The sequence below is a fragment of the Gastrolobium bilobum genome, unplaced genomic scaffold (genome assembly GCF_033153095.1).
Source record: "Gastrolobium bilobum isolate Gb01-03AN ecotype WA unplaced genomic scaffold, APGP_CSIRO_Gbil_v1 utg2008, whole genome shotgun sequence".
Lineage (NCBI taxonomy): Eukaryota > Viridiplantae > Streptophyta > Magnoliopsida > Fabales > Fabaceae > Gastrolobium > Gastrolobium bilobum.
This window is the reverse complement of record NW_026895839.1, coordinates 167,752-184,004: the sequence shown is the minus strand read 5'-3', so window position 1 is coordinate 184,004 and position 16,253 is coordinate 167,752. Positions and strand designations below refer to the sequence as shown.

The window sequence follows — 16,253 nt, the reverse complement described above, 5'->3', positions numbered from 1 at the left end:
ATAGAGAAAGGACCCTCAAGCAATCCTTCTATGATAAGATATAGGGACACTTGTGGATCTAAATCTCTTACTAGGAGCGCTTCATCAAAAAACCTATTAAGGTAATCACACAGAGTTTCATGTGCTCCTTATCGTACAAATTTTAAGGCATGTGTGGATTTATATTGCGCTTTTCTTGTTGCAAACCGTACAAGGAATTGGCTAGTTAGATCCTCCCAACTTTGAACTGAATTAGGCAGTAATGCGGAGTAGCATCTGAGTGCTACTTCCTTCAAGGTTGTTGGGAATAGCTGGCAAGCTATGGGATCAACCACATCTTGTGCCATCATGTTCGTCTGGAATTGTTCAAGATGTTCCTGTGGGTCTCCCTTTTCGTTATACTTCTCGATTGTAATTTTTACGTCCCTGGGAATGGGGACGCTCATGATACATGGGGTGAATGGATGAAAGACACAGGAAACTGTTCTAGAATTTCCCTGAGAATTTTCGTTGGTTTCTTTTTCTTCATCTCCTTTTTTGTTCTGACCAGAAGGTTCAGGATCTTGTTTTGAATGTTCATGTACTTGTTCACTCTCGCTAGAATTTTCAAATTCTTTTTCGGCTTCTTTTTCAGGTTCTTTTTGTTTTTATTTTCCCTTTTCTTAATTTCTCTCTCTAGCCTTTTGTGATTTTTTCAATCGAACTAAATCTCGATTCTGCTGGGAATTTTTTTGTTCTGCTGAGTGATAAGTTTCAATAGGTGCTGGGTTGTTGGTGGGCATCGTGGTACACGAAGATTGGTGTGACCGACGAAGCTGATTTTTCACGGGAGGCATGTGTTTCTTTCTGCGTCCCCTTGAAACCGTTCTCGGATTTGCTTCAAGTATCAACCATGTTTTTAAATTGTGAGTGGATGGATTCTAAATGATAGAAACTTCCCACAGACGGCGCTAATGATCGGACCAAATACAATATGGGCTGGCCAAAGTGTACTGGGCCAAATCACACACGGTTGAAGTAAGAAGGCTTTTGGGCAATCTGTCATTTGGGCTAGTTGATGATGATGATAGGACTTTGGTTCTCCTTCGGCACGGTGAGCCTGACTGGGGGTTACCTGCAATGACACTCCGATGCTCAAGTCAGTACCAATGTCAGGTTTATGTGTATTCTTACTGAATTAGATGATAATACCTTGGCATGTACCCTCTGCTTATATAGTAGTTCTGATGCCGCCTTAGGAAGGCGATATGGCCTCTGATTGGCTGTTCAAGGGCTGCAGGTTCTGATAATGCCTTAATAGCCTTATCTCTTGATGTCAGGCTACCTTGATAGAGTAGTGACAAGCTGGAGTTGTCTTCTGTTTGTTTCCTTATCTTTGAAGTTATGTTAAAGGTCGGTTACATGCGCGATGGTGGCATCGCGCCATGTTATGTGCGATATAAGCCATCGCGCCCCACTCTGAACCTTGTGGGTTTGGACTTTTGTTCTATGTATTTAGACCTCTGATGAGCCTATCATATTTTATTTGGATCACTACCTAAGAAAAAAATGGGGAGACAAAAACTCTATGGAATTGTCTCACTCATCATTTTGATAAAAAATCAGAATTGTGGTTTCTCAACATGCGATCTTATCGATAACCGGTTTTTTAGTGGTTCTCTCCGTAATTGTGTATTTGTGTAGCTTTACTATGATTTTTTTAAAAAGAAAATTTACTAATTTTTTATGTTCTTTTTCTTTAATACAAAGTGGTGTTATTTGTCACAATTTATGAGACAACATTGGAAGCACAACGCAAAAAATTAATAAATTAAAGGTTGAGTTAGTAAATTGCATATAAAAGTTATGAAAAAAAAAAGTTTTCAAGTAACATTACATGTATCCAAAAATAAATTTAATAATACATAAAAAAAATGTGACATTAATTGAATAAAAAAGAATTCAATCTCTTTAATCAAAATTTCAGATTCAAATCTCGCAAATAAAATAAAAATTAGTATAATTATCAGAGTCTAAAGTGACCATCTTTTTCAAGTTTTTTTTTTTATAAAAAATTTAGATATATTATGAGAATAAATAAACAGAGAACATAAGGTTCAACTTGACGAAAAACGAGAATTAAGGCTGAAAAACACACTATACTACTGTCATACCTCTTGATGCAACATCATTATAAAAAGCTGTCAATGGAAAATAAAAAAACTCTATACAACGACTGAGATCATCGGAAACTCGGTCAGTAAGATGATTTTGAAAGAAAAATAAAAAAACAGATATAAAAGGATCATCAAAGTCCAACCATCCCAGATTTAACCACATTCAACGAGAGCTAAAGGGCAACAACAACAAATATAAGAGAAAAAATGAAAATATATGTCCTCCTCAAGAAGCTGCAGCCTGGGGCAGTTAGACATCTGTAGCATTCGAATCATATGATGGGAGAAGCCAGCCCTTCCTGAGGGCATGCTCCACATAGAAGCCAAATTTATCCTTTGCGTTAGGAATGTCCAGAGCAAGATCATCAAGACTATCCTTGATTCGGGTGAACCCTTTAGTCATCTGATTGATGGTGATCAGACCTTCACTAAAGCATTCCTGCAGCAAACCCAGCATCCTATCATTCTTCTTCTCCATGGCCATAACCAAAGCTTTCTTCACAACCTCATGGTTAAAGAAAGGCATTCCTAGGTCACGAATACACTGGCATGCTTCACTCACAACACCTCCGCTCTCATACTCCTCCAAGAGCTTCATGATCTTGTCCTTAGCATCTTCCACAGCCCATCCAGTCCCACCACCCCAACATCTCAATAGCCTCTCACCAGCATGACGAGCAGCAACGAGTGAACGAGCCATCCGCACAGTTTCACTCCCACTGCATTTTGGGGGTAACATGCTGCCAATTTCTACCAAATGCAGAGGAGCCAATACATCATCAATCACAGCTCGAGCCAAAAAAAGGGCAAGTTCATTTGAAGCATTCAATATATCCAGTGCTGTATCTTCTGCACTTTCCAGAAGCATGAAAAAACCATTAATTATATCCTCTGTTGAGAAGATCTCTATATGAAGAGCAGCTAGCAGTACAGATGCCATTTCCTTTTCCCTGTTCTTTCTGTCCATAGCAAGTGTTATTAGCTTCTTCAAAAATATGGGGTTATACTCAGGTGTCCCAAGATCTTCAAGACTTCGAATGAGTTCAGGAATGTCATCAGAGAGAAAATATTCGTGAATTATAGTTACCACCTCTTTTTTGTACTTCCTCAAATTTTCATCTTGAACTTGGACATCCCCAACTTCACCAGAGGGTTTCATAAATGAAGCATCAAGGCATCCTTCTGATATTGCCTCGCGTATCAATGACTGAAACAAAGTTTTAGCTGATGGAATATCAAGAGCAAGATCATCTAGGACTTCTGCCAAACGAGAAAACCCTTTAACCATTTGGCTGGAACTAATGAGTCCTTCTGCTGCTGCTTCTTTTAATAGCTTTAACATTAGAGGTTCCGCTGAATGGATCTCCATGGCAAGCACCAGAGCCCTCTTCACGATCTCATGATGGAAGAATGAAACCCCTAACTCACGTATACACCTACAGGCTTCAAATGTATCACCGCTACTCACGTATTCTCTTAGTAAATCAGCAATCCTCTTCTTCACATTTTCAACAGTTAGCTGAGTGCTACCACCCCATCGCCTCTCCACAAGTTCTGCATGGTGCGGAGCTGAGAGATAACTCTTCTCAGCAGTCTGGATTACCTGAACTCCCTTGGAAGATTCTGGAAGAGCCTTCTTGGCCCTGGCAAGAAAGGATGGAGGAAGGATGTCATCAACAACAGCACGTGCTAAGAACAAAGCAAGGATGTCAACTGCATCCAGTATGTCTACTGCAAGATCATCAGCAGATTCAATAAGCATAAAAAATCCATCCCTAATCTGTGCAGGACTGATGACATCAGCATACAATGCTGAAAGCAGAACTGAAGCCATTTCTTTCTCCTTATCGTGCTTATCCATGGCCATGGACACAAGACGTTTAATGACGTATGGATAATATTCGTTAGAGCCAAGTTCTCTGAGGTCAGATGCAGCCATGTCCACATCCCCAGTACTGAAGAACTCCTCTATGATGGATACTATGGCTTTCTTGAATTCATCTAATGGGTCAGTAACGGTAGATCCAACCAACTGATAAGGTTCCTGTAAATAGTAAGAATATGCCAACAGAAATAAATTATGTGCTTATTTATGGATCCCATTCGCAACAGCCACCAAAAAAAAAGTAATGATAATAAGCAGGCAACTATTTGCAATTCAGATAAATTAATTGAAAAGGAAAGAAACTGGTATTTAAAAAACAAATTACCTAACTGGGGCAGTCCTGCACACATAAGCATGCCACATGGATGTCATTCCTCGTGGCAACTTGCAAGGCACCACAAGAAATGGCTCCATATAAATAAATAAAAAAAAATTTGCACCACCTGCCATGTGGCTAGCTCATGTGGGACACTTTCCTCCTCTCTACCGGTAACTGAATTGTTTTTGTATCGCTCACGAACACACACATTAACCAATGCATTCCCACATAGAAGGCAATGCTTACATTCTCCAAATAATTGACTACTTAACAATGTTTCAGGCAGAGCCTAGGAAATGGTGTAACTTACTCTACTTAGAATTGGCTTATGTCTAATGGCCTTTGTTTTGCAATAAATGAAGAAATGCCATGAAAAAGAAATACAGAATAAATTAATGTATGGGGACGCAAGAAGTAAGTTTAGATGTTTTCACCAAACTCTCAGAGAGAAAGGAATTGATTAGGTCAAAGTAGTTGATTGGGCTAAACAACAGTGAATACATGGGGTTTCAGTAGGAAATGTGGTTGTTAATTCTTCAAAGAGGCAGTCAAATGTTCTTCCATTCATGCTTTGGCGCACATTTCATGTTAGATGTTATACTACTAGTGCTGTTAGTTTAAATTTTAAACAAAAACAGCCATCAAAACTGATGGCAAATGTGATGCACTTATAGTTGGCCCATTGTACATGGCCCAACCATTGATTCAAGAAACTCGTAGTCAACTAGAGTTGTGGCCCAATAAGTATGGCTCAATTGTTGAAAGAGGCAGTGATTTGAAATATGACAAACTACAATCGAATCCAAGTCCCAATAAAGCAGCAGATGTGATTGTGATTTGTTTGGGAAGAAAAGAAAAACAACATATTTGGTGTGATTTGAGATTAAAGTTTTGGGATGTATTTTGAATTATTTATTTGTAATTTTTTATTTATTTTTAGACGTTAATTACTGTTGTTTTATTTTAGGAAGTTTTATTATTTTTAGAATTTTAGATTTAGAATTTTGAATCAATTTGTAATTAGTCTATAAAAGGGTGCTTATGACTCTTATTCTAGGAGTTGAATTTTGTTATTTGATAATTGAAATTGAGAACCGGAGGGTTACTTTCTTATGAAATCCTAACTTTCTGTTTAGCCACTTTTCTATGTGCTTTCGGCATCATTTGCTATCAGAGCACTAGGTTACCTTCAACCAATGGCTGAACAGAATCGTGGAGGTCGACGACGGCGGAGTCACAAGGGTAGGGAACGTGGATTCGTTCCTGAAGAATATACACAACTGCGTCAGATTGACCCGCGAGATATAGAAAATGAAGAGCTCGGAAGGCGGATCCAGGATTTGAAGCAACAACTTGAGCAAGCATTGGACAAGAAAATTCAAGTTTTGAAGCAACTATGTGTGCGGGCACAGAGAAAGAGAATTCAAGATTTTGAGCGACGACTCGTGTGGATATGCATGGAAATTCAAATTTTGAAGCAAACTTTTGTGGAGGTGCAGAGCATGGAAATTTAATATTTGGAGCGGCGACTTGCGTGGACAAAGTTCGGCATTCAATCCGAAGAAATAATGGAATTAGTTGACGCATCTGATGACGAAGAAGAGGACGTCAATCCCTTGGGGATTCTAAACCAGGGACAGAATTGGAAAGTACAACCTGGAAATCAGTCCACTTTTCAAGATATCGAGATGCAAATCAGGATTCCTGATTTTGAAGTCTATGATCATAATCCAATTTATGATGATTATCAGATCTATGATGATAATCCAATTTATGATGATTATCCGATTGTTGATAATTATCCCATTTATGATGATTATCCATCTTATGATGAAGATTCAATTCACGATGATAATCCAGTCTATAATAAATCTGATGGTGAATCAATTTTATGAAGATCTAATAGAGGAAGATTTATCATTTGAATTTTTGTCTAAAGAAATTGAGATCAGTGGAGATAAACAAGATTCGAGGACGAATCTTTTCCTAGCAGGGGAGAATGATGCACTTATAGTTGGCCCATTGTACATGGCTCAACCATTGATTCAAGAAACTCGTAGTCAACTAGAGTTGTGGCTCAATAAGTATGGCTCAATTGTTGAAAGAGGCAGTGATTTGAAATATGACAAACTACAATCGAATCCAAGTCCCAATAAAGCAGCAGATGTGATTGTGATTTGTTTGGGAAGAAAAGAAAAACAACATATTTGGTGTGATTTGAGATTAAAGATTTGGAATGTATTTTGAATTATTTATTTGCAATTTTTTATTTATTTTTAGACGTTAATTACTGTTATTTTATTTTAGGAAGTTTTATTATTTTTAGAATTTTAGATTTAGAATTTTGATTCAATTTGTAATTAGTCTATAAAAGGGTGCTTATGACCCTTATTCTAGGAGTTGAATTTTGTTATTTGATAATTGAAATTGAGAACCGGAGGGTTACTCTCTTATGAAATCCTAACTTTCTGTTTAGCCACTTTTCTATGCGCTTTAGGCATCAAAATGTAACCTTTTTTGTTCTCCTTTGTCTAATTAAAGGGAACGAACCGGAGCAGTAGTAAAGTTGTCCCTTCATGACTGAAAGGTCATGGGTTCGAATCCAGAAAACAGCCTCCTTGCAATTACGCAAGGGTAAAGCTGCGTACAAGGATTGCCTTCACCCACACTTGCTAATCGGGTATAACGGGGAGTGGTTTTTGTCTAATTATTTATGCAATGGAATAGATTAGTCATGGTTTATGTTGTTGAATTGCAATACATATTGTGAATCACTTGGCTGTTTTTTTATAGTGAATTGTAAATCGTTTCGAATCATAAGATTGAGATATATAATAAAACATGATTTGAAAATTATTAGAATATTAGCATATTACTTTCTTGTACTTTTTTATTCTTTCATTTTATCTGTGCTTAGTGGCCACGTCACTCACTCATTGTAACAGAATTTGTTGTGCTTAGTGGCCACGTCACTCACTCATTGTAACAGAATTTGTTGCTCCCTTTCCTTTAAATTCCTTACTGTTTGTACAATGAAATCAATCAATGAATATACATAATTTTATTTTTCTCTGCTTTCTGTTAGATATGATCTCCATTGTTAATATTGCTAACATGGTATCAGATGAAAATCTTTAATGGCCCGCGGCAATCGTCCTCCTGCTGCTGCTGAGGTTTCTTCTGGGACCCCAACTGGTGCTTCTTCCTTCATGGATGATGCATCCAGCCCTTATTTTCTTTCCAGTAGTGATCATCCTGGGTTGATTTTGGTAACCCATGTTCTCGATGGTGCTAATTATAGTTCCTGGAGTCGATCCATGCTCCTAGCTCTAACCGCCAAGAACAAAACGCCCTTCATTGATGGTGCTCTTCCTCGCCCTTCGGATATCGATTTGCTTTTTCCTTCATGGAATCGCTGCAACTCGATGGTCATTTCTTGGCTTTTGAATTCTGTTTCTAAAGCTCTAGCTGATAGTTTGATATACTTTTCTAATGCGTCTGATGTTTGGGTTGATTTATGCACCCGATTTCAACAAGCAAATGGCCCTCGCATTTTTCAATTGAAGCAGGAAATCTCCTCTCTACACCAAGGTTCCTTCGATGTCAATACCTACTATACCAAGTTGAAGACTCTGTGTGAGGAACTACAGACTCATATTCCTCTTCCACCGCGTACTTGTGGTGGATTACGGCGGCTCACGGTGTCTCAGCAACAACACGATGCTCTCCAATTCCTTATGGGTCTCAATGACTCTTTTTCTTCAGTGCGTGCTCAGATTTTGCTCATGGATCCCCTCCCCTCACTTGCTCGGGTTTTCTCTCTTGTGCTTCAGGAAGAAAGGCAACGTCAGATCTCAATATCCATCCCTGCCACACCTGACACACCGCTTCTTAATTCGGTTTCCACCACACCGCCTACATCCTCACCGTCTGGTGTTGTTGCTCCACTGGTTGCTGCTACTGGTGCTCCACGCTGTCGCCCGTTCTGTACCTTTTGCCATGCTCAGGGCCATGTGAAGGACAAATGCTTTCGCCTCCATGGTTTCCCCCTTGGGTATAAACCACGTCAACCCACTTCCAGGCTCCCTTTTTCCCCAACCTCTTCTCAGTGTAACCCATCCCCACATAACCCACCTTTTCCTAAACCGGCCCAATACACTTCGGCTCAAACCAACTTCACCCAATCTCAGCACCCTTTCCCCAATTCGTTCAACACCGTCCCTTTTCCTCACCCTAATTTCCCCTCATCTCCTGCGATTACTCCAACCCAATATGCTCACCTCCTTTCGCTTCTACCCACGAGTTCTGCTGCTTCGGTTGCTCCTTCATCTTCTTCAGTCAACGGTTCTTCTCCTTCCATAGGTAAACCTCCTCGTCCATCTTCTTGTCTTTTTCCTGATTATTTTTGGATTTTAGACACTGGTGCTACTCACCATGTGTGTTATTCTTCCCGTTTACTTCTGTCATCCCCTCTTTCCACTACCTCTGTCGTGTCTTTCCCTAACAGCTCGACGGTTTCTGTGTCTGGTTCGTTTTCTGTTTCTCTGTCTCCCTCTTTAAACCTTTTCGATGTATTGTTTGTTCCTTCATTTACTTTTAATCTTTTATCTATCAGTGCTCTTACCCGTGACAATCCCATCGTTGCTAATTTTACTTCTTCTCATTGCATTCTGCAGGATTCTATCAAGGCAACGACGATTGGGATTGCTAAACGTTTTGGCAATCTTTATGTTCTTAATGCATCGTCCCTTATTCCTGAGTCTATTGTTCCCCCACCCCTTTGTTTTGCTGTAAATAGGTCTAGTGCTTCTCTTTGGCATGCTAGACTAGGTCATCTTTCTTTTTCTATGCTTAATTCCATGAAGAATGTTTTGCATCATACTGAGCATATAGTTCCTCCTCACCATTGTAATATCTGTCCTCTTGCAAAACAAAAGCGTTTACCGTTTATTTTAAATCCTTCAATATCTTTTGTTCCTTTTACTTTACTTCATTGTGATATATGGGGTCCATTTCGACCCATGTCTGTTGAAGGTTCCAAGTATTTTTTAACTTTAGTTGATGATGCTTCTCGATATACTTGGACATATTTTTTGAAACGTAAGTCAGATTTCCGTTCTGTTTTTGTTCATTTTCTTAATCTCATTCAAACTCAATATCATGCTTCCCTTAAGGCCATCCGTTGTGACAATGCTCCTGAATTCATGTTGACTGACATTTTTGCTTCTAAAGGTATTCAGGTTTTTCACTCATGTGTTGATCGTCCGCAGCAGAACTCGGTGGTGGAACACAAACACCAGAATATCCAAAAAAAAAAAAAAAATACAAGAAAGTAATATGCTAATATTCTAATAAAAATATATCATATCATATAAGTTATGGACCTGTTTGGAGCACCTGATAAAGAAGATAGGATATGATAACTTCTCATATCCTACTTTTATCTATTGTTTGGTGGGTCAATAGGATATGATTAGCTTATCCTATTGTCTCATTTTATCCTATCCAATACATGATTTCTTATCCTATGGGAGGAGTTGGGTTAGGATTCAATAGGATAGGATACCAAAATTGGATACCCAATATATCCTCACGCTACCCAATGTATCCCCACACTACCCAATTTATCCCCACACTACCCAATATATTTGTATTTATTGCATTATATTTTGTTTTTTCTTTCTCTTTTCTCTTTCTACATAATCTTATCAGATTGCCAATCAGGTGTTCATCAAACACAAGACATGATATAGGTTTATCAGCCTCATATCATATCCTATCCTTATCAGCCTCATATCATATCCTACCCTTATCCTATCATGTCCACCAAACGAGCCCTATATGTACGCAGTTTGAATGTTTTTGTTTTCTAAGCTGTTTCCTGTTTTCGTGAACGTTTGAAACTGAAAGTCTCTGTTTTTGTGTTTTGTTACGCAAGTCTCTATTCCTGAATGTCCTGGAGTTTGAATATTCTGAGTTATTCTCTTGCACAAGTCTCTGTTTTAGTGTTTTCTTTTCCTAACATATTAATTTGCATTAATTTGAATGACTTTCCAAATTCGTATTAATTTGAATGACTTTCCAAATTCGTATTAATTTGAATTTGAACGTCTCTGTTTCCCTAATCTTAAGAGACTTTCAAGCTTCGTATTTCATTGAACTCTCCATAGTCATTTAAGTTTTCAAATCTAGAATCACAAATCTTGGATTGAATTTCGAATCGCAAATTTCGACACTATTCACAATACGATACTTAATCGCATCACAATACGATACTTAATCGCATGATTCCGCAATTCATGGTCCTTACATGTCTTCGATACGTATCGTTCAACCTTCGTATCGAATCGTATCATGTATCGTGCAATACTAATAACTACGGACTCGCAGTCATCTTTTGTTTGCTATTCTTTGCTATTGTACCCTAAAAAATAGTAATAACAAAATAATCATGGTCAATGGTGAATTGATGGTGACATTGAAGGGAATTAATAAATCTCACAATTAATTGGTCTTTTGCGTCAGTTAATGTGTGATTGTGAAAGCTGCAAAAACAATTTAATTACAAGTATAGAGGGGAGGAAAGTGCGCCACGTGGCTAGCATCTATGAAAGATACTATCCCCGTGATGTTTTACATGCGCTAGCGCCACCTGGATTGGCGTCTTGCACACGTGGGGTAATTGTAAAAAAATGTAAATATTTGTTTGCTTTTTCAGCCAAAGAAACAAAAGAAACGCAACAAGAAAAGAATCCAGTCTACTGCTGCTACTATAAGCATCACGTAAAATTTTCAAACAGCTAGACTTTAAATAATTAGTGTCGTCAGAAACTACCCACCAAACCAGAAAATAGCATTTACCTCGCCACTGTCGTAGTTAGGATCATTCCTGTCTATATGCGAATAACCATCGGTATCAAGCAATTTTCCCCATGTGCCCTTACCACCAGCACCGTCTGCATTCAAGAGATACATCACATCAAATTACCACATGAAGACCATTAATGAAACAAAGCAAACTATAACATAAAATGTTGATACTGCAAGTGAAAACTACAAGCAAGGGAAACTCAGCACCGTTGATTAACATGAAGACTGTCAATCCAAAATGAAAAACTAAAATCATCAGTCTGAAACACTCAAAGATCTATTTGGATAAGCTACACTGACAAATCTCCTTATAACCAGTCAATCAAAAGACAAGACACATTGCATGATATGAAATGAATTCACCTTTCTTTACCCTCACAAACTTTCCCGAGTTCGACCGGCGTACATGCCTGCTGCCAGCAACCGCAGCAGTTTGAGGCTTGCCACCCCAAGAAGCTTTGGTATGATTATGTTCAGAAAGCAAAGACGATGGAGATTTCGGCGACGAAGACAAATTCTCCAAATTCTCAGTCGCAATTTTCAGTATTTCCCTCTGCCCATCGGTCAGAAATCCCTCGCTTGATGCCATTTATAAAAGCCAACCCTACAACACAAACACCTTCACCAAATTAATCTTATTAACACATCAAAACCGAATATCAATGAAACGTCATGTGCGCTTCAAAATTAGTGCATCTTCAAACGAATAAATGAGTAACCGTGTTAGGTTGGTGAGAAACTGCAAAACTAGTGTTCACTATCCAAAAACTGAGTTTGGTTGCTGAGAAACTGCAAGAAATAATAGTAATACTATATCACACTCAAAACTACCACGCGCATGAACTGTTCTGCTCTACTAACCAACATCATGCGAATGTATTCCTTTCCTCCCAAAACAAACACAAACACACACGAAAAGAGAACCAAAGATTAAGAGAAAAGAGAGAAAGGGAGAGAATATGAACCTGAAGAGAGAGTGATGGAAATGGAAATCTGAATCCGATTGTACACTGTGCTTGGCCCGGATCTCGAGCCAAGACAGGAGAAGCAACCGGATTTCGGAATCGGAAGCTTCCAAGAGAAGGGAGAAAATCCGAAATAACCCTAATCGGATCCGAATCAGAGAGAGTGGGTTTGGGGCTTGGGGTTGTGTTATAACTGCAGAATCAGTTAGTGAAACTGAGGATGAGAATGTGAGGAGAATATAAACGAAACGGATTGGAATGAGAAAAGGAAGAGGACCCACGAAAAACCCCATAAGGCAAGCTTTACATAAGATTATAAGAAGGTCACTATTTCCTCTATCCACGTGTCCCTCTCGTGATGTACCCTGTCTTTAACTGCCACCTGGCTTCCCATTCCAATGCCTTTACGAAGGAAATTTTTTTTACTCGTACCATGGTAGTTAAAATCTAGATTTAAATCTTAAAATTCTTTCACTTAAAAATTTTTTCAATATAAAATCCCGATTTAGACATTTACTTAAGTCTGATTTTAAGATTTAAATTCCAATTTTAACTATTGGAATGATATTAAGCAAGTTAGAAAAATTATTGAATATAACATTGCTGATATTTCATCCGAAGATGAATGGATTGTGGAAAATGAAAAAACTTTATCTCATGATAAAAGTTTAGATGAAGACAATTTTGAATGATGTAGTTGAAGATCACGTAGAACAGAATGTCTTCGATGATAATAACTTGAATGATTTATTAGCTTAGACCCTTAGAGTGTGACAATTATATACAAATTTATAAGGATGGTGGCAGGTGGTCTATTTTTCTTAATTTTTTTTTATACATAAGCATATGTATATAAAAATTTAATTTTAGAGTGCAGGTAAAATCTACGATTTTTATTACGATTTACGATTTTTTATTCCCTTTTCGATTTTAGGTAAAATCCTGATTTTGACTACCTTGGTCATACCGACTATTTTTCATATTTTTTATCAAATCATTTTCTTATCTAATTTTAAAATTAATGATTTGATAAAAGTAGGACACAAATTACATTGTGAGTGGAAGATGCATTAAAAATTTACTTTACTAAAGACTGTGTTCTAGTTGGATTATTCAAATTGTCAATATATCCTCTCTTATCTATTTTATACTTATTAGTAATAAAGGGAAAAGGCAACCTAGGGTGCGCACACTTGGTAGTGAAATGTGCCCAAGAATAAGGCCATGTATCGATTATTGGTAGACTTTGGGCCAGATTTGCACTTTAAGTCTCAGTTGGGAGATTAGTCGCATTCCTTCTCCGGTGATAACTGTCTAATGCACTTGTTGTATCAATAAGGAGCTAACTTTAGTGGTCGTACTCTGAGGGTAAAGTGGCTGAAGGAGATTGAATGGGGATACCTTCATGTTAATACTAAAAAAAATTAAAGGGAAAACGGTATTAGCCCCTACGGGAGCAATTAATATTTTCTAAAATATCTCTAAAATAATTTAAAAGCCAACTGAAAAACAATTTCAAAGTTATATTCAGGTATTATGTAAGTGTCTTTTTTTTCTTTTTGATAAACCACATTTATCTTTTACGGAAGTAATTCTGTTCGAGTGAGGAACATTCACATCATGGTAGGGCTAGCTCTGCTTAAGCAGAATCAAGCATATATCACTTGAACCAACTCTTTTTTTTAAAAAAATACTGGAATGAAAACTAAACAGCAGTATAGATTCTAAGGCTAGTCACGCCCATCGTGTCCCTACTCAACAGCAAGTTACAATCAGTAAGGGGTTCATGCAAAACATGCAAGTCCCAGTCTAGTAACCACCCACCTTTGTTAGCTAACCTATCTGCTACCATATTGCCTTCCCTATAAGTATGACTTAGTTTATAGTTCCATTGCCTTCCCAGGAGATTTTGGATTCAACGGATCAAGGGAGCCAAAGGATGCTTCATATCACAACCTTTCTCATGAGGCAGATGACCACTTTGGAGCCACCTTCAATCCATAATTTTCTTAATCCCAGGTTCCATGCAACCTCAATACCGCAAACAAAACCCCAAAGTTATGCTCTAATAGAGAAGCCCATCCCTAAGTTCCTACAGAACCCAGCTATCCATCTTCCTGAAGCATTCCTAACCACACCTCCACAACTAGAGATCCTACCTCCATCACGACAAAAGCCATATCTAAAAACTCGCACCGCTAAATTAAGAATTTAAATAATTTAATTATGATATGAGAAATAATTCTATAATTTATGTTGAATAATTGAGAGGAAATTATAATAATTAATATTAAGTTGCTTTTTAGAAGAAAACTGCAAACACCGGTAATTTCACGGTATAAATGGGTATCGACGGAGTAACCCAGAAAATTAATATAAAAATATGATAATTCCTAGAAAAATATCTAGGTTAAGAATATAAAGTTTGGAAGAAGAACAATTAGTAAAGCTATTAGAACTAATACCAGTGATTAGTGGGTACACCTATATAAATAGAAAATGTGCACAAAACCCTAGGTCATATTTTACAAGTTTTACGTAGGTGTTCTCCTTTGTTTCATGCTGCCATATTACTCTACCTTGACACCATGCTCTCTGTAACACCCCGTGTATATCCGGTTTGTTATCTTGTCATCGTATTAAGCTGCGCTTAATTAAAAATGCTGAATAACTTTTTCTTTTCATTTATGACGTTATTAACATTAACCAAGTTGATTACTTAGTTCTTTTTCAAAACATCATTTGTATGTAGATTGCAATTAAACATCTAACTGAAAAATCTCATTACATATATAATAAGTGAGTATCTAAGTCACGAAACTACAACACATAATCCGGACCATAATCCTGATACAATTATACAACTTCATTTCGAAATAAAACATATATAGTCAAACAATGTGGCATGGACAACATCTGTGCTCACCAAATAAGGCAACAAAGCCTAACAGAGTCTCACATCAAATAATCATACTAATAGAAGTAAAACATGTCAGAATCCAGCATATCATCATAACAGCATAAATCTAACTCAGCTCTGGCCTCCTGCTGCCCGAGTATTAACCCCCGAGGTACCTGATCCTGAAAATGTGCCCCAAACATGGGGTCAGATCTCTAAAAAGAAATCTCAGTAAGACAAGGGGTCCTCAAGGACTCTTCCGCCCCAAGCTTACTTACAGGCATAATATAAGTTCAAAACAATAATTTCAATGCATGTTCATGTTAAGCATATATTTCATGACATTATAATCTCTTGCTCAACGAGCGAACATTTAACTCAGTAATCATGTGATGTATGCAAATGTGATTCGACTGGCCAGGGAACATGATATGGATTATGCACGTCTGCGACCCATCTAAACATAAGAGTCGCAGTGTTATGCCTTACACACCAGAGTCGTTGTCTGATTGTGTAAGTAAACAACATCACTTCCATACACTACATGCCTTACACACCAGAGTCGCAGTCTGATTGTGTAAGTAATCAACAGACATATTCACATATCTCAGGCATATATCAATGCATATAACATTTTCATAAAAGCATACAATGCATATAGACCACCCTTCCATGGAGGTCGGTGGAACAACAACAGATCAATCCGAGGACACAAAAGCTTACATGTACCCGTATGCCCCTCTGACTCGAACACGGTATCACAAGGGTCCACACTGCAAATAGAATCCAATGCACTCACAAATCTGGTTCAATGACCATCATAGTATCAATATACATATTCTAAAATTTCAAGAAAATCGGATATTATTTTCTTTTTCATTTCGAACCTGGAGATCCTTTCTAAGATGTATCATTTAACTTATTTAATTTTAGAAGATTTTATCTTATAAATATATATATAGCCACAATAATATATATTATCTATAAAAATATAAATATATATATATATATATATATATATATATATATATATATATATAATCCGAGAACCAAAATTTGTAAAAGTAAGCATACTTTCTAAACTTTTCTAACTTAGATGACTTCAAGGACCAGTACATTGAAAGGCTAGTAACAATATATATATATATAATTAGTTATATTAACTTTGATGACTCCCTGG

The 16,253-nt window shown here is 37.4% G+C and overlaps 1 protein-coding gene across 2 annotated transcripts; it reads right to left on the bottom strand.

Moving 5' to 3' along the window:
• Window positions 1-2,082: 2,082 nt before the first annotated feature.
• LOC133296314 (MA3 DOMAIN-CONTAINING TRANSLATION REGULATORY FACTOR 1-like) lies at window positions 2,083-12,373 on the bottom strand. 2 transcript variants are annotated; one of them, XM_061495274.1, is made up of 5 exons: window positions 12,175-12,373; window positions 11,929-11,998; window positions 11,573-11,813; window positions 11,201-11,295; window positions 2,083-4,179 (listed from the first exon to the last, which is right to left on the bottom strand). In XM_061495274.1, the coding sequence occupies exons 3-5, from the start codon at window positions 11,796-11,798 to the stop codon at window positions 2,386-2,388; spliced, it is 2,115 nt and encodes a 704-aa protein (XP_061351258.1). In that variant the 5' UTR covers window positions 11,799-11,813; window positions 11,929-11,998; window positions 12,175-12,373; the 3' UTR covers window positions 2,083-2,385. The 2 variants fall into 2 exon arrangements, with proteins under 2 accessions (XP_061351258.1, XP_061351257.1); XM_061495273.1 differs by lacking the exon at window positions 11,929-11,998.
• Window positions 12,374-16,253: the final 3,880 nt, after the last annotated feature.

Bases quoted from the DNA above. Each gene is read 5' to 3' on its own strand.
- LOC133296314 (XM_061495274.1), bottom strand. From the start codon at position 11,798: ATGGCATCAAGCGAGGGATTTCTGACCGATGGGCAGAGGGAAATACTG. The intron at 11,296-11,572 runs GTGAATTCATTT...TCTTGAATGCAG, and splicing joins GTTTGTGAGGGTAAAGAAAG to ACGGTGCTGGTGGTAAGGGC. The intron at 4,180-11,200 runs GTAAATGCTATT...TACTATTTACAG, and splicing joins CTAACTACGACAGTGGCGAG to GAACCTTATCAGTTGGTTGG.